Source organism: Acinonyx jubatus, chromosome A3 (assembly GCF_027475565.1).
Source record: "Acinonyx jubatus isolate Ajub_Pintada_27869175 chromosome A3, VMU_Ajub_asm_v1.0, whole genome shotgun sequence".
NCBI lineage: Eukaryota > Metazoa > Chordata > Mammalia > Carnivora > Felidae > Acinonyx > Acinonyx jubatus.
Genome location: NC_069388.1, coordinates 131165869 through 131188547, shown reverse-complemented (window position 1 = coordinate 131188547; position 22679 = coordinate 131165869). Strand labels below are relative to the sequence as shown.

Genomic DNA, 22679 nt, shown 5'->3' with positions numbered 1-22679 from the left:
AACTTCCTTGTAGTATCATTTACTGGGTCAGAATATGGGCTTTGAAGTAAATATAGTTCACCATAGATTGTCTGTTTATTCTTTTTTTCTCCAAAATACATCTCTAATTAGACCCAGTCATTGTGCTGTCGGGAAACTGCATCCAGGCACCTGCCCCCCAGCGCGCGGTGTCGCAGTTCAGGTTCTTGAGAGTCCGTGTGGCCTCCCTCCCCCCCACCGGAAATGTCTCTTCTTAAAGAGGAGTAGTTTCTCTTCCATATAGCACTTGTAGACACTTAACGTCGAAAGGCCTGTTTGTGCTTTCACTTTCAGACAGTCGAATGTGAGGAAGGAAGCGAGGATGATGAGTCCCTCCGGGAGATGGTGGAGCTGGCCGCGCAGAGACTCTACGAGGCCCTCACACCAGTTCACTGAGAACTGCGGGTCTGTGGACATGTTAAAGCTTGTCTTTAATGCTTGACTCTACTTCTCTTAAAATAAAATACGTTAGTTTCTCTGGAATAGCCTATTTACTTGTGATTTCAAATGGCCTGTGTTCCAACAGCTTAAATGCTGCTAAGTTACCAACTCCTCTGTCCATGATTCCAGAACTACCAAATAAACTGTATTTCAGAGCTTACTGATTCTGCTTCCAGGCATGTGCACAGCTGCCCCTGAAACCTTTCAGGTCTGCCCATAGCAACTGAATGAGAATGCCTTACTGTCCTTTTTAAAAAGGAAAGAAAATACACTGGTTTGTATTTTCATGTGCATATTCTGAGTTTGAATTCATAGAGATTATCACCTAAAGCCCCTTTTGTGTTTCTTCCCTCCTGATACTCTTGCCAGATTCCTTAATTTATACATTTGTAAAATGACGACTTTTGGGATTCAGTGGTATTTTCTTTGTATAATACCTGCACATTCAATTCCGATATTCAGAATACAATTTTTATGACTCAAGTTCAAGGGTATTCAGGTGTGAGTTGTTGAATTGCTTTCTGTGTAATCATTAGACCGGTTTCCTGGAGTACGTGTAACTCAGACTGGCACGTCACTGGACACAGGAGTGGCGGGTGCTGTGTGCTGAGGGAGCAGGTCACCTGGGGTCTCTGGTCTCTGCTGCCACACAGGGGCGTGACGGCCGCCCCTACGGAGGGAACAAGCGCACGCCCACCTTTACCTACCATCTAACGCGAGAGCCACTCTCGCTGTCAAGCGAAAGGCGTGCCAACCAGTCACTAAGCTCCACCGACACTGTTTAGTCCTCCTGTGGCCTCACCTGTTGGTGACTTCACAGCTATTGAGCAGGGTAGTGACAAACTCCAGTGCAAAACTCGGAAGTTTTACTTGAAATACATTTCTTCTGTAAGGAACCCCACTTTGTCTCTGGCCCAAACCAAAGCTCAGAGGGTCACCTTTTAGAAGTGTCATATAAGACTTTGTTACGATAGATTTAAAAACAGTAAGACAGTATATAGAGTAGAAAGGGTACGTGCGTGTGTTTTCTCCTAGTCCTCCCTGGGGTAACCAATCTGAGTTCAGGATTCTCAGTTGCTCTTGAACCTGCCTTTGTCATCTCTCCCCCGTGGCTCTGTGAGTCTGTCATCCTGGCCCCTCTGATTCCTGCCACAGCCTCCCTTCTCCCCATAGTTGACTCCTACGATACGCACCTGCTCTCAAGCCTTCCCTGCTGAAAGTCCTTCAGGCCTCCACTGTAACTAAGATTAAGTCCAAACACCTTACTCAGCCAGGGGTTCTCAACATTGACTGCACATTGGAATCACCTGGGAGCAGTAAAAACCCACCGATGCCCGCGTCCTGCCGTCAGAGGTTAAGTTAGTTGGTCTGGAGTGAAGTGAGCGTCCTTTATCAGCACGTTTCTAAAGCTCCACAGATGATCCAGCTGAAGCCAGGGAACTCCTGGCCTGAAGACTTGGTCATGCTCTGATCCCCCTGCCTGCCTCTCCAAGCCATTCGCCCGTCTGACACCCTGCCCCGGCCACACCAAGGTATGTCTGCTTTTTTTTTTTAAGGTTATTTATTTTGAGAGAGAGAGAGAGCACAGCCGGGGAGGGGCAGACAGAGGGAGAGACATCCCAAGCAAGCTCTGTGCCATCAGCGCAGAGCCCGATGCGGGGCTTGAACTCACAAACTGAGCCAAGCCTGAGTCCAACACTTCACCCGGCACCACCAAGGCACTCCGGTATGTCTGCTTTTCAATGGCGCACTGCTCCCTCTGCTCTTCTGGTTTTCACCTTAAGCTCAGTTGTTTCAAAACATCCTTCTGGCTCGTTTTTTATCACCGGACGGGGCGGGGGGGGGGGGGGGGGGTCACACTTCATAGCACGGCTCTGGTGGTAAGGACTGAGAAAAGGAGTCAAGCTCCTGTGAGTTTTCTCCATAGGAACCCAGCTTGGGCTCCGTCCGTTTCCCCTCCAGACCAATTCTGGCAAGAATCCTGCTGCGTTGGTTTAGTGAAAAAAACACCCACCCTTGGTCTGTTCCCCCGGGGTATCTGCTCAAATTCCTCACCCCCCCCCCCCCGCCCCGCCTGGTATCTTCCCTCCCTGGCCTACCTGCAACAAGAATCTGCAAACACTCTACCTTTCAGTAATTTTACAGCCTTCCACCCTTCACCCTGCTCCTTGGCTCTGGGTGCCCACCTTTCCTGATTTCTCTCCCCTACCGCAAAACCCCATCTTCGTCCTTGGATACTCTGCCTTCCTGTCTTTAGCAAATGCCGTTAAGTTTCTCTTTAAGGTCAAAACCTTCGATCAACGGTTGAGTACGTTTATTTAACAAGAGCTGGTTGTGTGATGAATGAGTGCCTTGGAAGTACTTCCTACCCCCACCGTTCCTACTTCACACTCCCGCCATTTGCGGAAACACCCGAGGACGCGGGGTGGCTCCCTCTGGGCCGGGCAGGGCGCGGGGAGGTGCCTCTCCCGGAGGGTCGGTGGGCAGCCCGAGGGCAGGCGGCGACGCACGCTCCGCGCCGGAAAGACTCGGGATGAACGAACGGACGGGGAGTGAAGGCACGAGGCCGAGCTCTGGGAAACGGACAAAAATGAGCGTTCCAAGGGCAACGGCTACCGCGCGTCTTAACAATGACTGGTCGGTCGCCAAAGGAGCGTGGCCCCAGGACCCAGGGGTGTGGCGGGCAGCCACCCCGACGCATAATCGGAGGGCGACGAACCGCGCAGGCGCCTCCTTCCACCACCACCACCCCTCGCCCGCGAGGAACTCCGCCCAGGCCCCGCTCGCCCCGCCCGCCCCGCCCCGCCCCCTCCCCGCCCGCCCCTCCCCCTCGCCCCGCCCCGCCCGGATATCAGTCCTCGCCCCGCCCTTCTGCCGGCAGGCAATATGGCGCTGTGCGAGGCTGCGAGTTGTCTGTACTGGCCTCGGGTGTTGCTCTTCGGAGATTCCATCACCCAGGTACCGCCGCTTGGCCCTGGTGTGGCCCGGTCCCTTGGGCGTCCACGGTCGCGCCTTCTGGGCGAAGCCCCCGCTGAGAGCGCCGGCCTGGCAGCCTCGCTGGCTCTCCTCTCCCAGCTCTCAGGCTCCCATCTTCCCGTCTCGAGGCCGCGACCCTGCACCCCGTTTCCCCCCAGCACAGGCGGCCCCGAAGGCTGAGCGCCCCTGAGCACGATCTGCTCGGGAATGCCTGCCGCGTCCAGCAGCGACCTCACGGTCGTCGTGTCTTAACCGGCCCCTTCGGAACCTCGTGGCAGACAGAGTTCCCGTCTCGGGTTGTTCGTGGCCTCGGGATGACGGTGTGGGCAGCGCAGTACTTGCACACCCGTTCCGTGTACCCTGTCCTCCAGATGAGGTCAGGTGCGGGGGAGTGCAGTGACTCGTCCAGGCCACGCCCTGGGAGTGACAAAGCCGAGTTCACCGCGCTTCGTCAGTTTCCTAGGGAGAATCGGGAGGCCTGGTACAAGTTGAGGCGGGGACGTGAGCCTCCTTTTCCACGAAGCCTCCTTCAGTGGCTCACCGCACGGCCAGTGCTTGCTTTCCCACGCGGAGCTCCACTGGTGGGTCACCTGCGAGAGCACGGCGGCGGCTGAATCACTTCCTGCGGGTTTGTACAGCCCGTTCCGTGCAGAAAACCCCTGGAACCAGTTCACCTCTGCTTCCTCTGCTGGAGCAAGTTGATCTTGAATAAAATGTCTCCCAGGAATAACGTAGTAGATCACCTTCTCACCCAAGATCATTTCAACTCACATTAAGGACGAATATGTGTCCTCCTTCCGGGAGGAAGCACACTTTTAAAAATTACCCCTGTGGTGTGGTGTTTTGTTCTTATTTTTCTCTTCAAACATGACTTCCTCAACCAATTTTCTGTGTACGTGCCAATAAGTGATGCCATTTTTAGGCAAGTAGGGCAGTAAGGGCTTTCCAAACTTACTGGAATGTATATTTTAAAAAGGCTCACCCCCTGAGTTCTAGAATTAGCTTCCTTATTCTTTCGATTGTGGAAATGTAGTACTGCATGGACTTCATTTCCTTACTGAAGGTACAATTGATTTTATCTCTCACACATAAACTGAAGTAGCTTTTCTAAGTAAAAATGACTCTAATATCAGGTCTCAGTAAAACGCAGATGACTGGCTCAAATCCAGTCCATAGGGAAGAAAACTCCCCCTCGTTTCCAGAGTGCTGCTGAGGCTTCGTTATAGTAATCCCTAAAGTGACCTCCATGGAAAGCGAGCGATGAAGGCCAAAAAGTCAGGGAGTACAAAGGGAGAACAAAAGGAGTTGCTGATCAAAATGCCCCTTACTAAAATGTGCTCATCACACTGATAAGTAGTAATGGCCTTTTTTTTTTCTTTTCAGTTTTCTTTCCAGCAGGGTGGATGGGGAGCATCACTGGCTGACAAGCTGGTCAGGTGAGAATAGTCTTTAGATGAATAACTTGAGCGCTTATTTATTTATTGTTTTTAATGTTTATTCATTTTTGAGGGAGAGACCGAGTGCAAGCGGGGGAGGGGCAGAGAGAGAGGGAGACACAGAAATGGAAGCAGGCCCCAGGTTCTGAGCCATCAGCACAGAGCCTGATGCAGGGATGCGGGCTCAAACTCACAGAACCGCGAGTTCATGACCTGAGCCAAAGTCAGATGCTTAACCGACTAAGCCACCCTGGCGCCCCAATACTTGAGTGCTTATCGATCGAAAACTGTAATTGCAACTCAGAAGAGAAAGAGAGTGAATGACACAGTGTCAAGCAGTAAATTCCTCCCTTACTAATCTTTGCCGGCCTTTCCTGGTTAGTAGATATACAAGGTCGGGGGACAGAAGGAAGAGGGGCAGGCACTCAGGGTTCCGCAAAAGTTTTGTCCGACGTGAAATCAAACCCAAAGAGTTGTGGAAAATATATTGGGTTTGGATTCAAACAGACACAGTTATTCGCTATCTGAAGAAGATCAGTTCTTTTTCAGTTACTCTAGTAGGTATGATTTAAATGAGTAGTAAGGAGTTTGAAAAGAAAGCAAGATATATTCGTAAACCAAAGTTAGAGTCATTTTTGGAGAGAAGTTTTTGTCTCCCAAATTCTCTTTATAAAATAGATCAGAAATAGCGATGATTTTGGTATTTTGTTTGCCAGACTTGATGAAAGCATATGCTAAGGAAGGCATCAAAAGGGAAACACTTCCCCAATACAAGAGATTAAAAAATATGTAGAAATATTTTCCACATTAAAAACAGTAAACCGAGTATGTAGAGTATCCATAAACTGATCAGGGGTTTTGTCTTTTCCTCCTTTATTTTTTTTTTTTAATTTTTTTTTTTTAACGTTTATTTTTGAGACAGAGAGACAGAGCATGAATGGGGGAGGGTCAGAGAGAGGGAGACAGAGAATCCGAAACAGGCTCCAGGCTCTGAGCTGTCAGCCCAGAGCCTGATGCGGGGCTCGAACTCACGGACTCCGAGATCGTGCCCTGAGCCGAAGTCGGCCGCTCAACCGACTGAGCCACCCAGGCACCCCATGTCTTTTCCTCCTTTAGAAGAAATAAGCTAGATGTCCTACCAGCTTATCAGTACTTGATAATCTTCTTCACCAGTATGGTTAATACACCAAGAAAATATGTTTTAAGTTATTTCCAAATGTGTTTTAAAATGTCTTCAATTTCTCCATTTTTTATCCCCTACACTAGAAATGAAAAAAATTGACCTTCTAGCTTTTTCTGTTCCCAAATGCTTTCGCCATTTAGACTTAATCTAAAAACATGAAAATATCACGTCATGCCTCAGTTTTCCCTTCTGTCAAATGGGATGATTATAATAGCTAAATTTTACTGAATGCTATATGCCAAAAACTAATGCTTCGTGTGTATTGGCTTATTTAATCTTTACAACTAGCCTGTAAACGAAGTGAGTTAGGCTCCGATCCATTTTCTAGGTGAGAAGAATAAGGAGGGGAGGTTAAATAACAAGGTCACACAGCTAAGAAGTGGCAGGTGTCCAGGCTCCGGAGCCCGTGGTCCTGAGCCTCCGGAGATGATGAGGGCACCTGCTGTCATGTTGGGAGGACGGAAACATTAATGTGTGCTTGCTCAGGTGCCTTGAACTTGGAAGTGCTCGATATATAGCAGCTTTCATGTTTAGTAGTCCAGTAACTGTTTAATTGGTCTGTTAACCTTTTCTGAAAAGCTAAATAATGATTCAAGTGGCCTGGAAAACAAGGCATTCCAAATGTTTTACCCACATACAGATGTTTCGCAAGTGGTTAAGTTTAGTACTAAAATCCTGCCAGAATTGACAGTTTGCAGATCTGCTTGCTAGAAGACCACTTCATTAGAAGCTAGTTATTTTTCAGAATGGGGAGAAGTTACAAGACAGACTCGTAGCCAGTGTGCGGTCTGCTGCGCCTCCAGGCTCTAACCCCTGAGAAGCCTCTTGTTGACACCCAGAGCCGAGCCGCTGCTGGCTGACCCCAAAGAGGCCTCGCCTCCGTGAATCCTTCCCCATCCGGGCTCCCCCCACCCAGAATGCCTGCCTCTCCTGGCCGCCGCCCCCCCAGCCAAACTCGCGAGAGCCGTTTAGAAACTAAAATGCCACGGCGGAGCAACAGGGCCCGGACGGAGGGGACACTGGCCTTGGCGTCCTAGGCCCACGTTCTTCCACCGGGCGACGGAGGGGAGAGACCACGGTGCTGCAGTCGGCGTTGCCTGGCGTCAGAGGCGGCGGCCGCTTCACCGCCCTCCGTTTTTGCGCCAGGACGGACTTCTTTCCGTGCCACAGCAAACTGCCCCTTTGAGGGACACTTTCATCTTCAGCTGTGTTACCGCTTGGGGTGTTCTTTGCCGATCTGGGCTCCTGATGTCTGCTTCAGCCGTCTGCACAGCCCTGAAGCCGCTCACGGTGGTTTGGGGGTGTTTTTGAAGTCTAATTAACCTAGTGTTCAATTAGTCTCAGGTGTACTGATTCCGTGTTTAATGTCACCCAGTTTCCGGGTTTGAAAGTCAGAGGCATCTCCCTAAAACCGCCCCTGTGTACACGACCTCCACGGAGAGTGAAGAATCTAAAATATATCAGTGTGGGGGCGTCTGGGGGGCTCAGTCAGTTAAATGTCCGACTCTTGATTTCAGCTCAGGTCACGATCTCGTGGTTCTTGGGATTGAGCCCCGAGTTGGGCTCTGCACTAACAGCACGGAACCTGCTTGGGATTCTCTCCCTCTCCCCTCTCCCCTAACATCTCCCTCTCCCTCCCCTTCCCCCTTGTGACCCTCTCTCAAAATATACATTAAAAAAACTTTTTTAAATAAAATATATTGTGTTCCATAGTGACATCTTTTAAGTTTTAGCTTTAAATAAGATCTTTGTATACTTATTATAAAATCATTTTAATAATTCTTAAATCTATTTAAATCCTTTTAAAATTTATGGATATAGTTTCATCAGTGTTTTTAAACAATCTTATTTCCGTATTTCTTTAAACAAAAATACTTGGTTTGAGGGATTTGAAGGGGTTAGAATAAACTTCCCGTTTTCATTTTTTTTTTTTTAATATTTATTTAGTTTTTGAGAGTGGGGCAGGGCGGTGGGGGGGGGGGGGGGGTGGTTGGTGAGGAGAAAGAGAAAGAATATCCAAAGCAGGCTCCAGGCTCTAAGCTGTCAGTGCAGAGCCCGACATGGGGCCTGAACCCACGAACCGTAAGATCATGACCTGAGCTGAAGTCAGGCACTTAACGGACTGAACTACCAGGCGCCCCACGACTTCAGTTTTTAAAAGCTTCTGCTGTTTGCGTTTAAAAATATGCCCCTGCCTGTTTTATGAAGCAGCTTAATTTACATTTTTCTGGAAGGAAATCTTAGAGTCTGGATGTTTGGCAAGGAATCTTTCAATTAACTCTTCTTCTCTCTTCATCTGAACTTAAATATTTTTTATTAGCCATGAATTTAACTAAAAACCTTTCATAATTTTCCAGTTTCTGTAGCCTTTTGAATAAATTGGGCACCGTTGATTATGTTTTTCAATCCAGAGGGATTCAGATATCCTTCCCCTTTGGGAGGGGAATTTCAACAGTTCCAACCCTGGGCCTCACTTGTCTTTTTTTCCTGGCTCATAGCCTTCTTCTAATGACGATCTTTTTTTCAGTCTATAATAGCTGCCATTTAGTGGGCGCCTTACGTGTGTCTGGCTACTACCTTACTTTTCATTTCCACGCTGCCTGCAGATTAGGTGTTGGGTTCATCTCTTACCGTTGGGGAGCCTGAAGCTCAGAGAAATTAAGTGGCCAAGGCCTGATGTGCTAGTCAAAGGCAGGGAGATCCTGGCACCGACCGCTCTGATTCCAGCCCTTTGTGCTGGACTGCCACACCACACCAGCCTTAGGGAGTGTCACAGTGACCATACCATTGGAGAGCTGGAAAGCCGACTCCTCTTGTCAAAATTCTAGAGTATTCCATCTTAAACGGAGTCTTCAAAATGGCTAGGCTAGTCAGCTTTTTGTAATCATTCTGCATTAAAAACACCAAGAATCACACTTAGAAATAAATGGGGCTGAATTTTTTTGTTGTTTTCCCGGAGATTTCTAAACGTTGAGAGCTTTTAGAGTAGTGTCAAAACCAGGTCCCCTCCTGTTGCTGCTTGGTGTCTGTCGCCTGGCCTCGTGGCCGCGCAGAATTTCTTAGCTGGTGCCCCGGGATCTCTGCTTAGTTGCTCGTATGTGGGAATTTGAACTATACCAAAGTCAACCACATTAATTTGCTAACCATGAACCGAAGTCTGAGATTTATCATTTTTAAAAAATTTTTATTATGAACAACCTGAAGCATCCATAAACATAGTCCCGGGGGCACAGCCGTTAAGTAATTTATTAAAATTCTTGAATCAAAACCAGTGGGTGCTACTGGTAATGATGTGTTAGGTTTATCACATCTAACAAATGTGCCGCTCGTGGGGCTGTTGGTAGTCGGGGAGGCTATGCACGTGGGGAGCAGGGGTGTGTGGGAATGCTTTGTACCTTCCTTTCAATTTTGCTGCAGACCTAAAATGCCTCTTAAAAAATACTCTGTAAAAGTCTCAAAAATACTCTGTATACATCCCAAATTACCCAAAGCGTCATTACCCTTGATTCCAGCTTCTTAGTGACTCTACTGAAGATGCTCAAACTGAGACCCGTCTGCTGTAAACTCCATGTTAGAAGGACCTCACTGCCCATGCGTGAGTGAGCGAGTCTGCAGACAAGATTATAGCCCCTTTGCTCAAAATTATTCATAACCCCTCTTGTGGAGGAATGTGACGGACTTACCTGTATCTTGTTAAGGATGGCATGTCTTTCTCAAAGTGACATTACATCGGGGGTGCCTGGCTGGCTGTCGGAAGAACATGAGACCCGTGATCTCAGAGGTGTGAGTTCAAGCCCCATGTTGGGTATAGAATTACTTAAAATAAACGAACTTAAAAAAAAAAAGTGCAGGCACATCAAAGACACCGGACATAGGCAGGTGCCACAGCCCAGAGGGAGGGCACACCCTCGCTGTTGGTTCACTGCAGGGGGCTAGAAACTGTTCTTTGTGGGATTGTGGAATTCATCTGTGTTTAAAAATTCTTCATTTCAGAAAATGTGATGTTCTGAATCGTGGATTTTCAGGCTACAATACCAGGTGGGCCAAAATCATCCTTCCACGATTAATCAAAAAAGGGACCGGTTTGGACAGCCCAGTAGCAGTTACAATTTTCTTCGGTGCCAATGACAGTGCGCTGAAAGGTAAAGGCATTTTTGTGTTTTCCTAGTTCATTTTTAGCCTGCCCTGACATGAAGACAGCTTGTTTCTGTATTTTTTTCAACTGTGTCCTTCTCTCCCAATAGATTTTTGGGAGAGAAAACTTACAATGAGTTTTGCCAAATTTATAATGAGTTCCCAGAGTTTATTAAGCGTATTTCTTCTGGCTTCAATGTCAGTGAATTTTGTTCCCAACTTATTTTCTACCCGCCTGGGTTGTTGGCAGACCTGATCTCAAACACTTGAAAATGTGTTTGTTTTTTTCTTTTCTTTCTTTTTTTTTTTTTTTTTTACGTTTGTTTATTTTTGAGACAGAGAGAGAGCATGAACAGGGGAGGTTCAGAGAGAGGGAGACACAGAATCTGAAACAGGCTCCAGGCTCTGAGCTGTCAGCACAGAGCCTGATGTGGGGCTCGAACTCATGGACCGTGAGATCATGACCTGAGCCGAAGTTGGTCGTCCAACTGACTGAGCCACCCAGGTGCCCTGTGTTTGTTTTTTTCATGTTTATTTATTCTTGAGAGAGAGAGAGACAGACAGACAGACAACATGAACAGGGGAGGGGCAGAGAGAGAGGGAGACACAGAATCTGAAGCAGGCTCCAGGCTCTGAGCTGTCAGCACAGAGCCTGATGCGGGGCTCGAACCCACGAACCGTGAGATCATGACCCGAGCCGAAGTTGGACGTGCCTGGGTGCCCCGAAAATGTTTTCTTGAGTCCATTAGTGTTGTGCTGGATTTCAGATGTTTTTCTCAGTAGTTGGTGGAATCAGTGGTGGAGGGCCCGCCTTGCCACGTGGGTCACACCGATGGCCGAGCAGCTCAGGGAGCACCCCCGCCCGGGCGTGGACTCGGTCCTGGGTGCTGGGAAGTGGCACCGTGTCCCTGTCTTTGGAAGACCAGTGGGCGCAGGCCTTGCTCTCCCTCCTGCTCTTGTGAGGAGGACCCTTTGTGCAGCATGAAGGGGAGAAGTCAGCCTGTATTCTGGAAAGTCCGCTTCCAGAAGAATGCTATCTGTGGGCACACGGTGGGGACAGCTCAGGGGAGGCGGCAGGGCAGGCAGGGACGCTCGCCGCCTTGAGAAAGACGAATGAGCCGTAGGTGTTAGTGGACCCTGTGAGCCCACTGTTTGGAAAAGTCAGATCTCCACTTGATCTTACACTAAAAACTGTAAGAAAGGAGACTCCAAAAAAGGCGACTTCTCACCGAAATTAGGACAAAGAAACTCCAAGCACAAAAGCAATGGAGGAAATCACAAAGGAAAAAAGTAGCTTTGTGAAATGAGATAACCTCAAAAGATTATAAAGACTCAGATTGGAAAGTGTCTTTAAGCACTGATTCTTATGGCTGCTGAGTGTGGAGTGAGATGGGCACTCCTCTCTTCCAGTCACTGGGGAAACTTGTGATCTTTCTGGAAAGATACTTGACAGCGTGCATCGAAGGACTTCCCACATCTAGAAATCCAGCCTGAGAAAAAATTCAGTAATGCAGCCAGGCGTACGTGCAGACGTTTCTGCGAATTGTATTTCTAACAGCAAAAAAATAGAATGCTGGGTGGCACAGAGATAGAAGCTTCCTCTCGGTCCCCCAGCAGATACACGTTTTTGAGGACTGTTTGTGGACACAGACATGCCCGTGATGTAATGTTAGGTGGAAAAAAGAACCATATGGTTATGTATCTTCAGTGTAATGCTACTTTTATTTTTTTAAGTACACCTATCAACAGGGAAAAGACTAGAATGAAGTACCTCCGAGTGCCAACAGTGGTTTTCTGGGTGGTGGCATCATGAGGGATTTTATTTTGCTCCTATAATTATCCTTACATGTGGTTTGTAAAGCACCTGCAGTGAGTCTTAGGATACTTATGTGCGAGCCCATTTAGAAGTCATCCTTTGCGGGGCACCCGGGCACCTCAGTTAGTTGAGCCTCCGACTCTTGATTTCGGCTCAGGTCACGCACGATCCCGGGGTCGTGGGATCGAGGCCGCACCGGGCCCTACACTGAGCCTGGATTCTGCTTAAGATTCTGCCTCTCCCTCTGCCCTTCTCCCCTCTGTACGTGCGCACGCGTGCTCTAAAGGAAAAACAAGTCCTTTGCGACTATAATAGTAGAAGCAACAGCTTTTTTTTTTTTAAGTTTATTTATTTGAGAGCGAGAAAGCAAGAGGATCCCCAGCAGGCTTCACACTGTCAGTGCAGGGCCCCACGGGGGGCTCACTCTCTCCCCTGAGATCATAACCTGAGCCAAAATCAAAAGTCAAGATGCTTAACCCACTGAGCCACCCAGGTGCCTGCCCCAGCAGCTGGCAGTCATACGCGGGCCGCTTCCTGTGTGGTAAGCCCCCTGCTGCAGTGCTTTCCGTGCTTGTGGATTTTCACAACCACCCTGTGAGGGAGACCCGGTTATCGTCCTCGGTTTACCGGTGAGGAGGCCGAGGTACAGGCAAGCCGGGCATCTGTCCCAGGGCAGACGGCCGGTCTGCGAGGAAGCAGGGGTGGAACTCGGCGGCCTCCCTCCACAGCCCAGGCCGCTGGCCACCGGAGGACAGAGCCTGAGCCTCTGCAGTCTGTCCCACGAAGAGCGGGACCGCCGTTCCCCCCACCCGCTACCCCGTGTTTGTGTCTGCGGTCCGAACTACTCCCGGCGACGTCCTGAGCCTTGCGGGTCGGGGAGCTCGTGTCAGTCTTCGTTGTCCCTTGCGACAAACGTGCGTTTGGGGCCGAAGTGTCCGTGTTCCCCCCCCCCCCCCCCGAACAGATGAGAACCCCAAGCAGCACGTCCCCCTGGACGAGTACGTGGCGAATTTAAAGAGCATGGTGCGCTACCTCAAGTCCGTGGACGTCCCGGAGCACAGGATCGTCCTCATCTCGCCGCCCCCGCTCTGCGAGGCGGCCTGGGAGCAGGAGTGCCTCGCGCAAGGTAAGCGGGCCGCGGGCGCCGTGTCCTCCGACCGGACCGAGCGAGGGGCCCAGAGCCGGGCGGCCCCTTGCTTCGCGGCCGCCGGGCCGGGCTCCCCGCCCAGTCCTTTCGGCCTCTGTTCTCAGCCACCAGAGAGTAAGCAAAACGAGCGGAGTGGCCATTAGGTTCTAGGCGCGAACGGTGGCCCGGAAAAGGGACTGTCCCCGCGGAGGGGGCGGCCCCGGCCTGGCGGCGCCAGACCCCAAGCGCGGCCGCGGAGCTGTGTGGCGGCCCACGTGGCACTGAGGCTCCCAGCGACCCCGGTGACCGCGATTGCCCGCAGCCGCCACTCTGCCCGCCTCTGGCCCAACGCGCTCCCTTCTCCACACAGCCTCGCCTGGGCTGCGGCCTTCGGCGACGAGACCCCCTCCTTCCCCAAAACTAGGGCTCGGCTGAGGGCGCGTCCACAGCACCTGTGACGGAGCCACTTCTGTCCCTGCGACCGTTCGTCTTAGCATGTAAAGTACAAAGTCAGGACACAGAAGTGACTAGAACCTGGTTCCCGCGTGTCGAGTAGGGAGGGAGACCGTTCCGTACAGACACCGGCAGCCACGTGACAGCCACCGGCAGCCACGTGACAGCCACGTGATGAATGGCGTGGCAGGCACGGAAACACTCTGTTGAAGGTACTGGCGTCCAGAAAGGTCCAGGAAAGTTCCCCACAGGAGGTAACGAGGGCAAGTTTATCCAGAGGAAGAGGACAGACAGGGAGGATGGGGCCAGGCCCGCTGTCATCAGATGTTGGAAGGGTCGGGTCGGGGGTAGACGACGCTGCCTGTCGTCAGCTCCAGAGGGTGAGCGCGGCCCCCCAGGGAGCCTCCCCTCGTGCCGGCGTCTGCCTCGCGTAGGATCAGGATCGCTCGGGAGGTAGCAAGCGTGTTCGTGCCGCACCTGGACGAGCAGAGGTGTGCGAGTCAGAGCCACATCTGCTTCTCAGACTGCAGGTCACAACCCCCTCGTGGGCACAGAACCGAGTTACATTTTGGGAACGAGTAGGGAAAACCTCAGCGTCCGGGACCCGGCGCCGCGTGCGAGCCGTGTTTCACTTATCAGACGCGTAGCGAGTCCCGGTGGAGAACATGGCGGTGTGGGTCGGGTTTGTGAGCCGCTGGCTACAGGAATGTTCTACGGAAGACCAGCCCCCAGGTTTCCATACTGCGTGTCTCCTGAGCTACGGCAGAGGGCAGAGCAGTTACCGGCACGGACCCTACGCCCGCACAGCCCGGAATATTTACTGCCCGGCCCCTTGTGGAGAAAGGTCGCTGGGGCGCCTGGGTGGCTCAGTCGCTTAAGCGGCCGATTCTTGGTTTTGGCTCAGGTCACGACCTCCCGGGTTGTGAGTTTGAGCCCCACGTCCGGCTCTGCGCTGACAGTGCGGAGCCTGCTTGGGATTCTCTCCTCTGCTCCTCCTGTGCTCACTCGTGTGTGTGCTCACGCGTGTGTACGCGCACATGTGTTCTCAAATGTACAGAAAAAAAAAAAAAGAGGTCACTGACCCGTGAGCCAGTCCAAGTGACCTCTGCAGCCCCTTCCAGCTCCCCCTTCTCTGGCCGAACCCTGATCTTTCCATCGTATCACAGCGGCCTCACATGACACAACAAATTCAGGGGTCTCGGCCCACCGTCCCTCCCCATCAGCCCCCACTCTCTTTGCCTCTGGCCTGTACTCCAGCCAAGGAGGTGGCCGCCACGGGGCTTTCCTGCCTCTGTGGCGACCACCGATGGTGCGCTCCCCCGTCCCCGTGCCGCGGAGAGCAGCGCTCGGTGACGGCCCTCACGCGGTCGGACCCAGGTCGGGTCCATAAGCACGTGCCTATTTACGGGGACGGAGAAGCATCCAGGCCAGTAGAACTTGCACAGCGGCCACTTGCCACCCGCACTCTCTCTCCTCAATAGGCTGCAAACTAAATCGCCTGAACTTGGTCGTTGGTGAATACGCAGGCGCCTGCTTGCAAGTGGCCCGGGACTGTGGAACTGATGTGCTTGACCTGTGGACCCTGATGCAGAAGGACGGTCAGGTACGGGGGCTTGCTCGGTCCTGCCGGGGCCGGGAGGATGATGCAGAAACGACCCTGCTCCGTGGGGCTCTGAGCGGGTGAGACCGTTAGCTGTCCCTTTCCCCAATTAAACCAGAGCGCTGCGGGGAGGAAGCGCGGAGGCTCCGGGACCGCGCCCATGGCCTCGTTCCTCTGCGGCCCCAGCAGCTGCCGTCCTGCCCCGGGGACCCCTTGAGTAGCCGGGCGGGACCCGGAACAGAGTGAAATCAGTGGTTCATAGTGAAGGACATTCAGAGCAAGTCCTTTTGGAATGTGGGGGAGGAGGAGGTTAAACTCGTTAAGAGGCAAAACGATGAATTTAAGCAGGATGTGGTGTTGGCTGAAATTCGTCTTTTGAGCCATGTGGTTCTCATGGTTTTGTTTAAAGCCAGAAAGCGCGTTTACAACCAGCAACGGTGAAAGCGGGTCCCCACGGAGCAGCCCAGCCCCCGAGGAAGGCGCTGGCGCTTTCCGTACAGTTGTGTCCACAGGACCCAGCAGCCCCGCGCTTCCCTCGCGAAGCCAACCCTGCGCTTCAGCCTCCCTCCAAAGCCGTGCCTAGACCTGGTGCTGGTCCTCCTGTGGCTTCCCAGGTCGGGGCAGCAGCGACGCAGCCAGAGTCCTGGCTTTCGTCTGGGCTAAGTGTCCATCTGAGAGGGGCTCTGATGAAGTCCTTGGAGATTTAACCCCCCAGGGTTCTAGGACGGGGGAGGGTGGGGAGGGAGGGAGCGGCCTTCCCGGAGAGGTCCGCTCTGAGATGGCAGAGAGGAGCGCCGAGGCCGCGGGAAGCCGTGGTCTGGAGGAGCCGTGAACCTGTGGGGCCGGCTGGCTTCTGGCAGGGACGGGGCCTTGGCGTGGGGCCAACACCGCTCACCCAGAAGCGGCTCCCGGGGGCCACGAGCACGGGACCGTCACTCTTCTGGGCCGGATGGTTCAAGTTCTTTACACCTAATAACCCGCCCGTCGACTTAATACCTAGACTAGGGGAGTCGGAGCAGCCGGGCACCCTGGGCCCTGAGCTCCTCTAACAGCGCAGGTCGTTCTTGTGAATGTACCTTATTTACTCGTTCAGCCTCTTCTCCCCTGCCCCCCCCCCCCCCCCCGCGATGAACTGCACCTCCTCGTGGGGCCCCGGAAACGTCCCCCACACGCTCTCCCAACTCTCTCCCCTGCAGGACTTCTCGTCCTTTCTGTCAGATGGACTGCACTTGTCCCCGGAGGGAAATGAGTTTTTGTTCTCCCACCTTTGGCCTCTGATCGAGAAGAAAGTCTCCTCCTTGCCTTTGCTGCTCCCTTACTGGCGAGACGTAGCAGAAGCCAAACCCGAACTAAGTCTTCTGGGAGACGGGGACCATTAGCCACAGAAAACCCAATCTGGCTGTTAACTTACAGACGAAGCTGCCAGTGTGACAAAGATCCTGAGATAAGCGATCAGACCTTTGCTCATGACCTTGGAATAAAAAACCCCATCTGCCACCAAGATTAATAAAAGCATCAGAATTTTTACGAAACCTTTGTACCTACGTGTGCTGTGTTCTGGTAACATCTGATGCAGGTGTCATCAGCGCCCAAGCTACAAAATTAACTCTATAAGTGGAAACAAGGCGAAGACAAATTTGTTTAAAAAGTCCATTTTATAAAAAACGATTTTCTGACACTGAGCTGGGAACTGTTCACTCTCACACATACACCCACTCACCTAGCAGATTCCAAAAGTGTAATATATCACAAGTAGTTAGAAGACAGCAAACACCACAAAGTACGAGTTCAAGTATTAGTGTAACAGGCATCTGCATAATAAACGTCCTTAGAAGAAAAGATTTGATTTGTCACAGGTTTGGTTAATTGCCCTCAGTTTACAAGTCATCTGGGTCAGAATGTGTTGGCTGCTGAGCACATTTCAGTACTTCAAAGCTTTCTTCCCCCCTAACTGTAATTTTAAGGAAATCAGAATTCACTTTGATGATGTTTATCCTTCACAAAGTAAACGAAGACAGTCCCGAAGCACTAAAGCAGAAGTAATGCAGATGCCCCACCCGCAGGTCACTGCAGAGGGTTTTTAGGAATCAGCTGTGTAGGGAGAAAGCGCCAGGCCCGGGAGGGGCAGCGTTCCCCACCTGCCCGGCACCTTGGCCTTTCAAGACCACCTGTTCTTTGGGGAGAACTCGCGCACGCGCCCCCTCGGCCACTAATTTGCCAAGAGGCAACGGTGCTCTCATTTGGAAGTAGTTTGGAATGGTGAGCATTTTCCCAGCGTGGCAACAGTATTAGACCTGCTTTGACGACAAAAACTGCCCAGCAAATTGGGGTCCTAAACAGTGGGCAGGAGTCTCTAAATTCAATTGGGCTACCATTTGTAAGCTAGACTGTTTTAATTCTAGAAAGTGCCAACCTCAGAATCTGAAGAAGCATTACCCCGAGTTTAGGAGTAACTGGGGTGACTCTCCCCGCTGCTACAAGCTCTGGAAGCCTCTGAACAGAACCCACGTCCTGGAAACAACAGAGAACTCCGTTTTTACCTCCTTTGTCTTTCTTTACCTGAAGGCAAAAAATAAAATCTGTGTTCCAGTTGCCCTCGGAACTAAGGCCTGCTAAATGCCTCCCTGGAGTCAGCGGATCATTACAGTGTATATAAAAGCAACTGAGCGTGTCCTCAATCAGTGCTGTTATCAATAAAAAAGATAATTTACAAAAACGTAAATATTCATAACCTAATCCAGCTGTATTTTCTGCTTTTGCACCACAGGTTGAAGGATATTTTAAAAACCAAAAAAAGTAAAACCTGAAAGCCTCAAAATAAGCTAGATTCACCTTCCCTCTTCCAAAGGACAAGGGCCTGAGCACACGAGCGTCATTTATTGCGTGTGAAGGAGCCCAAACACGTGACCAGCGTCTGCCGTGAAGTCACTCGGGTCTCCCAAATCTTCACAAAAAGATGCGGTGACTTCAAGTCCCGCGTGTGACGAGCCCGCACGCCTGAGGCCCGGCCCGGGTCCCCGGCCTAGCACTCTGTCTCCTTGCTGCCCACGCGGTTCTGGCGCTGCAGCTTGAAGGACGAGGCCTTCTCGCTCCTCGTGACGGGCCGGCCCGTGAGGTCCTCGAACGACTTGGCGGCCGTGCTGCTGTTGGGGAAGGGGTCCTTCTCAAAGCCGTCCTCGTCCACGTGCGAGTCCGTGCTGGGGTCCTCCTGGATCGTGTCCATGCGCTGGTGGTCCAGCTTGGGAGCCGCAGGCACCGGCGGCGGCGGCGCGGGGGCGGCCTGGAGGGGCTGCGGGCGGCCGGGGGTCTGGGGCGCGGGGAAGGGCTTGACGATGCGAACCGAGGCCGAGTCCATGCTGCTTAGCATTTCCACGTTCTGCAGAGACAGGGAGTCACAGGCGGCTCCGGGTCGCGGAGCTCCAACCTCCCCCGGCAGGCGGCTGTACCCTACGGGGACCGTGACCCCTCGCGCTAAGGGAAGCACGAGGTGAGGCTCCCTCACCTTCCGAAATCCTGACAACCTGGCCTCTGAGGACCCAAAAGAGAACTCACAAATAACCCTATCAAGCTAGGATCCCAAGACGGGAAGGTCACTGCCGAGGCGCTAAATCCGGGCCAGGAGCGGGGCAGAGCAGCCTCGGCTTTCCCTCCGTCCACACAACTAACCCACGTCCCAGCCTCCCGCCTTCCCGCCGCCAGGGACCTGCACCGGCGGCGGCCGTGGGGCTGACGGCTCTCGCTGGGGGGCTGACGGGAGGCCACAGCGGGGCCCAGGACGCACCCGAAGGCGACTTTCTTTCACGTGGGTACTTACGCTGGGGTGGAACAGAGACAGCGACTCGTACTGCTTATCCAGTTTCTTATCCTAGAAGGAAAACGAGCAGGAAGAGGTCACTCTTAGGAAAATTCAGTTACACGCTCTTTCCCTTCAGGCCCCTCCTAAGCGAAGAACTCACTCCGAACGTGAGTGTGGAAAGTGGCAGCAAGTCCAGCAGAGGAGAAGAACGTCTCAGATAAACTTTAGGAGTTCTGCCACCAGCCTGAAGTGTTTCTTTCCCTTGAGGCAGTCAGTGTACTGGTGTTAACGAAGCAAACGGTCCAGGAATGTTTAAGTACGGTCTTTCTGAGCGATGTCCCCCAAAGCCATTCCCCACGTGTTGAGGGGTCAGAGCCACGTCACCCCTGGGGACGCGAGGGCAGCCGCGGGGGTCAGAGGGCGCTGCGCCGGCTCAGACGCCCCAGGCCGCCAAGGCCCGCGCACTCTCCTCAGCCTTGTCCACGGTGACCGTGACCCAAATGCTCGGAGGGACTGGGCCTCGAGCCCCCACATCACTCTCTCTGCAGAAGGCTGAACACGTGGTATTGTCCCTGCCCCCAGCCCCTGCCCGACATGAAACACAGTGACGGGCAAGACAGGAGGCCGAGCCCGACAATCTAGGCCTGGCTCCCGGCGCAGCTGTCGTCACGTGTTCCGTGGTCAGGAACCAGGCACCGGCATCCTCCCGTCCGCGGCTCTGCTCCAAAACCAAGGGCCAGGCCTCTGTCACAATGGGAGCTTGCGACGCAAACAGAGGAGGCTGGCCGCGAGCAAAAGCAACAGTAAGAGCGGCAGTCGCGGCCACCTGTCAAAGCTTCAGCCACGTCACCTTCACCACAGCTTTGCTTTAGCACAGCTGTTCCCTAGACCCTCGCCACACCCATCATGCTCACCGTCCCTGGGGACGAGCTGCTCAGCGAGAGCCCGGGCAAGACACGTAAGGAAGCAGAGGCAGCAAAGACTCATGAGACGTAGCTGTGCCGGAATTTTCCAGGTGCTCAAAGGAGGGGGCACTGCACAAGACTTGTTCCAGAGCACGAGTCTGGAAGCCGGGGTTGGGTTTTCTCATCTCTACAGCAGACAAATTCTCACTTTCCCATAGAAGCAAGGGTGGGTGATTTATAAGAAAAAAATGTTAAAGCCCCCAAGTTTATAAATCACGTGGGGTTCATTAGAGAAAGCCCAATTCAACTCGTTAGCTGTTACTCACTTTGAACGAGAATAATGAGGATTGCTCCCTCTTATTAGATGGGAGGCCTGAACACCCTATACGGTAAGGCCAGGGATCTGTAGGGTAGAGGGAGCCGTCTTTGGAATGCTCTGGTCTAACAAAGCCAGAAACGCTCTTGTTTCAAAGCTTCAGTCGGAGGTCCTGCACAAATCCAGTTAAACAGTCCCCCCGGGCTCAGGAGTAGAACAGTCCTCAAATCACACGTGAGAACAAACATCCATACACAAAAAACAATTCTTTTAAGAGACTATTAGCTTAAAAAAAAGACATATTAGCTAAAATTTTCACAAAATAAACCTTCCTAGGGAACAACAGCAAAAAATGTCATTGGAAACATCAGGTCGAATCTTGCTAAGAACAATTTTACCTTTTCCAAAAGTTGTAAGTTTGGAATTGTGCAAAATCGTAGTAAGTGCTTCATTACCTAAAGTCGGTGACTTACCACACAATGGACAAGAATGCTGAAAGGGATCCAAAATATCAAGGAGAAAACCAGGACGGAACCCACGATGTTGTCCGCTAAAAACTTCCCTGTGAACAATTCGAAACCGTGAATGTCCTGATTAAGTACCTTAGACACTCAGAATTCAGCGCTCTTAGTATACCATCATAGTGTCAAATGCCACAGACTGTTCGTCAGGTGGTGCTGCTGAGAAGTGTCATTTCAGACAGAGCCCCGACACGCTTATTGAGAAGAACAGATTACATCACACGATGCTCCACACAGTCCCTTGAGTGATGCTGAGGGACTAATCACATGGGAGACTACTAATCGTGCTGACGCGTAACAGGACAAAGTTGGTGCTTTCTGGGTTTTATTTTTGGGACGATGAATGATGAACCCTGCGGGACAGAATACACTGCTGCTTCTGCAACATCTGAGGCCCACTGTTAAAATAAACGATGCTTACATCAAACACGATTCAGATTTACAACCCACGGCACTGAACCATGCTTATGCGGTCACGTGTTCATCTTCTAGGAAAGAAGGAAACCAATATCTGACTTTCCTTGTCTGAAAATCTGCGTATCCACATTACACAGGGGGAGACCTGTGAGTCCATTTTATCTTAGCTGACAAATATGTTTCAAGACAAAAGCTGTGAGGGGCACCTGGGTGGCTCAGTTGGTTAAACTGATGTCGGCTCAGGCCATGATCTCATGGTTCGTGAGATGGAGCCCCCCCACATGAGGCTCTGCGCTGACAGCAAGGAGTCTGCTTGGGATCCTTTCTCTCCCTTTCTTTCTCTGTCCCTCCCCCACTTGCACACACTCTCTCAAACATTTAAAATAATAATAGTAGTAATAATAAGACAAAAGCTATGAATATTTCCATCTTCTGTTGCCAGACAAGAGCATATGAATCTGAAACCACACTTTTCTAATGTCATCATTAGAACTGAAAGCAGCTCAGCTCTATGCAAACAACCACCCAGGGAAATCACATACCAAAAGTGTTGATGCTCAACTGGTCAATGAAGTCCCAGAATCGCTCGATGACGTCCTGGACTCGTTTCTCACATTTGCCCTAGGACCGGAAAACAGTCAATTTTACAATCAGTGGAGGAAAAAAACCAAGGAATTAACGCTCACCACCTAAAACCAACCAACTTTACCAAAAAGGCCGCCCCAGGTCCCACCCGGTCTCTGGACTCAGGGCTCTGGCTATGGAGAGAGTGCTTGGGTTTCCCGGGCTCGGCTGCCTCCTTCCACAGACAGACAGACAGACAGACAGACGTGTGGGAGAGCGAACAGCTGGCGCCAAAGGCACTCCTTCCGTTTGCAAAAGCAAATCTTTGCGGTATAAAAACTGCCCACCTGACCGTTACAGAAAAAGCTGAACAGAAGGAAACACTCACATTCATGTCACAAAATCCCACCGTACAGGGCTTTCCTTTCCTCAAGAATAAGTTCTTTTGTTCAGCGTCCACATAGGGCACGCACCGGCCCGAGGGGTCCCGGCAGCACACCTTGCACGAGTTGTCAGTCTCTGAAACGGAACCGGGGACAGCGGGAGTCTGGTCAGGGACAGGGCGCTCCTCCCTTCCCTCCTCCCCGCCCCCACCCCCACCCCCAAAGGGAAGCAAGTCCACTCATTTTTCATTTCAACAGCAAACGATCCCTAGTTCAGCCCCAAAGAGTTAACTTCTGAGTTCACGCTCCGGGGTCCTCAGGCCACAAGGTAAAAACAATTCATTCACACCCAAGAGTTTCCTTTCTTAAAGGGATTAAAAGCCAACTTATTCTACTTCAGATCCTTCATGATGCTAAATGTTTCCCTTTATCCCAACGTTCTTATTACACTGCTTTCGATCCTTCCCTTCTCAGTTTGAAATACTCCTTGCACAGCCAAGGCTCCAGTGAGAAGCCAACACACTGTGACAGAACGGGCCCACTGCAGATGTGAGTCACCGGCCGTGTGACCAGAGCACGGCTCGTGGGGTGATG

At 51.7% G+C, this 22679-nt stretch overlaps 3 protein-coding genes across 6 annotated transcripts in view; 2 read left to right on the top strand and 1 right to left on the bottom strand.

The window, feature by feature from the left end:
• CPSF3 (cleavage and polyadenylation specific factor 3) overlaps positions 1–508 on the top strand; it is a 39031-nt gene extending 38523 nt beyond the window's left edge. For both annotated transcript variants that reach the window (XR_003426952.2, XM_015081113.3), the window contains one exon: positions 313–508. Coding sequence is in view for 1 of the 2 variants with exons in the window: in XM_015081113.3 (XP_014936599.2) it covers positions 313–414 (102 nt within the window). In the remaining variant the exon portion in view is untranslated. The remainder of the gene's footprint in view (positions 1–312) is intronic.
• Positions 509–3301: 2793 nt separating this feature from the next.
• IAH1 (isoamyl acetate hydrolyzing esterase 1 (putative)) lies at positions 3302–16715 on the top strand. The gene is made up of 6 exons (XM_027077850.2): positions 3302–3417; positions 4819–4871; positions 10048–10196; positions 12969–13130; positions 15065–15186; positions 16380–16715. Exons 1-6 carry the CDS (start codon positions 3346–3348, stop codon positions 16560–16562), a joined length of 741 nt encoding a protein of 246 aa, XP_026933651.1. The 5' UTR covers positions 3302–3345; the 3' UTR covers positions 16563–16715.
• Positions 16716–18041: 1326 nt separating this feature from the next.
• ADAM17 (ADAM metallopeptidase domain 17) overlaps positions 18042–22679 on the bottom strand; it is a 52292-nt gene continuing 47654 nt past the window's right edge. For all 3 annotated transcript variants that reach the window (XM_027077845.2, XM_027077847.2, XM_027077848.2), the window contains 5 exons: positions 22091–22221; positions 21681–21759; positions 20674–20762; positions 18998–19048; positions 18042–18559 (listed from right to left, as the gene is read on the bottom strand). In XM_027077845.2, the coding sequence (XP_026933646.1) occupies positions 18206–18559; positions 18998–19048; positions 20674–20762; positions 21681–21759; positions 22091–22221 (704 nt within the window). In that variant the 3' untranslated portion in view covers positions 18042–18205. The remainder of the gene's footprint in view (positions 18560–18997; positions 19049–20673; positions 20763–21680; positions 21760–22090; positions 22222–22679) is intronic.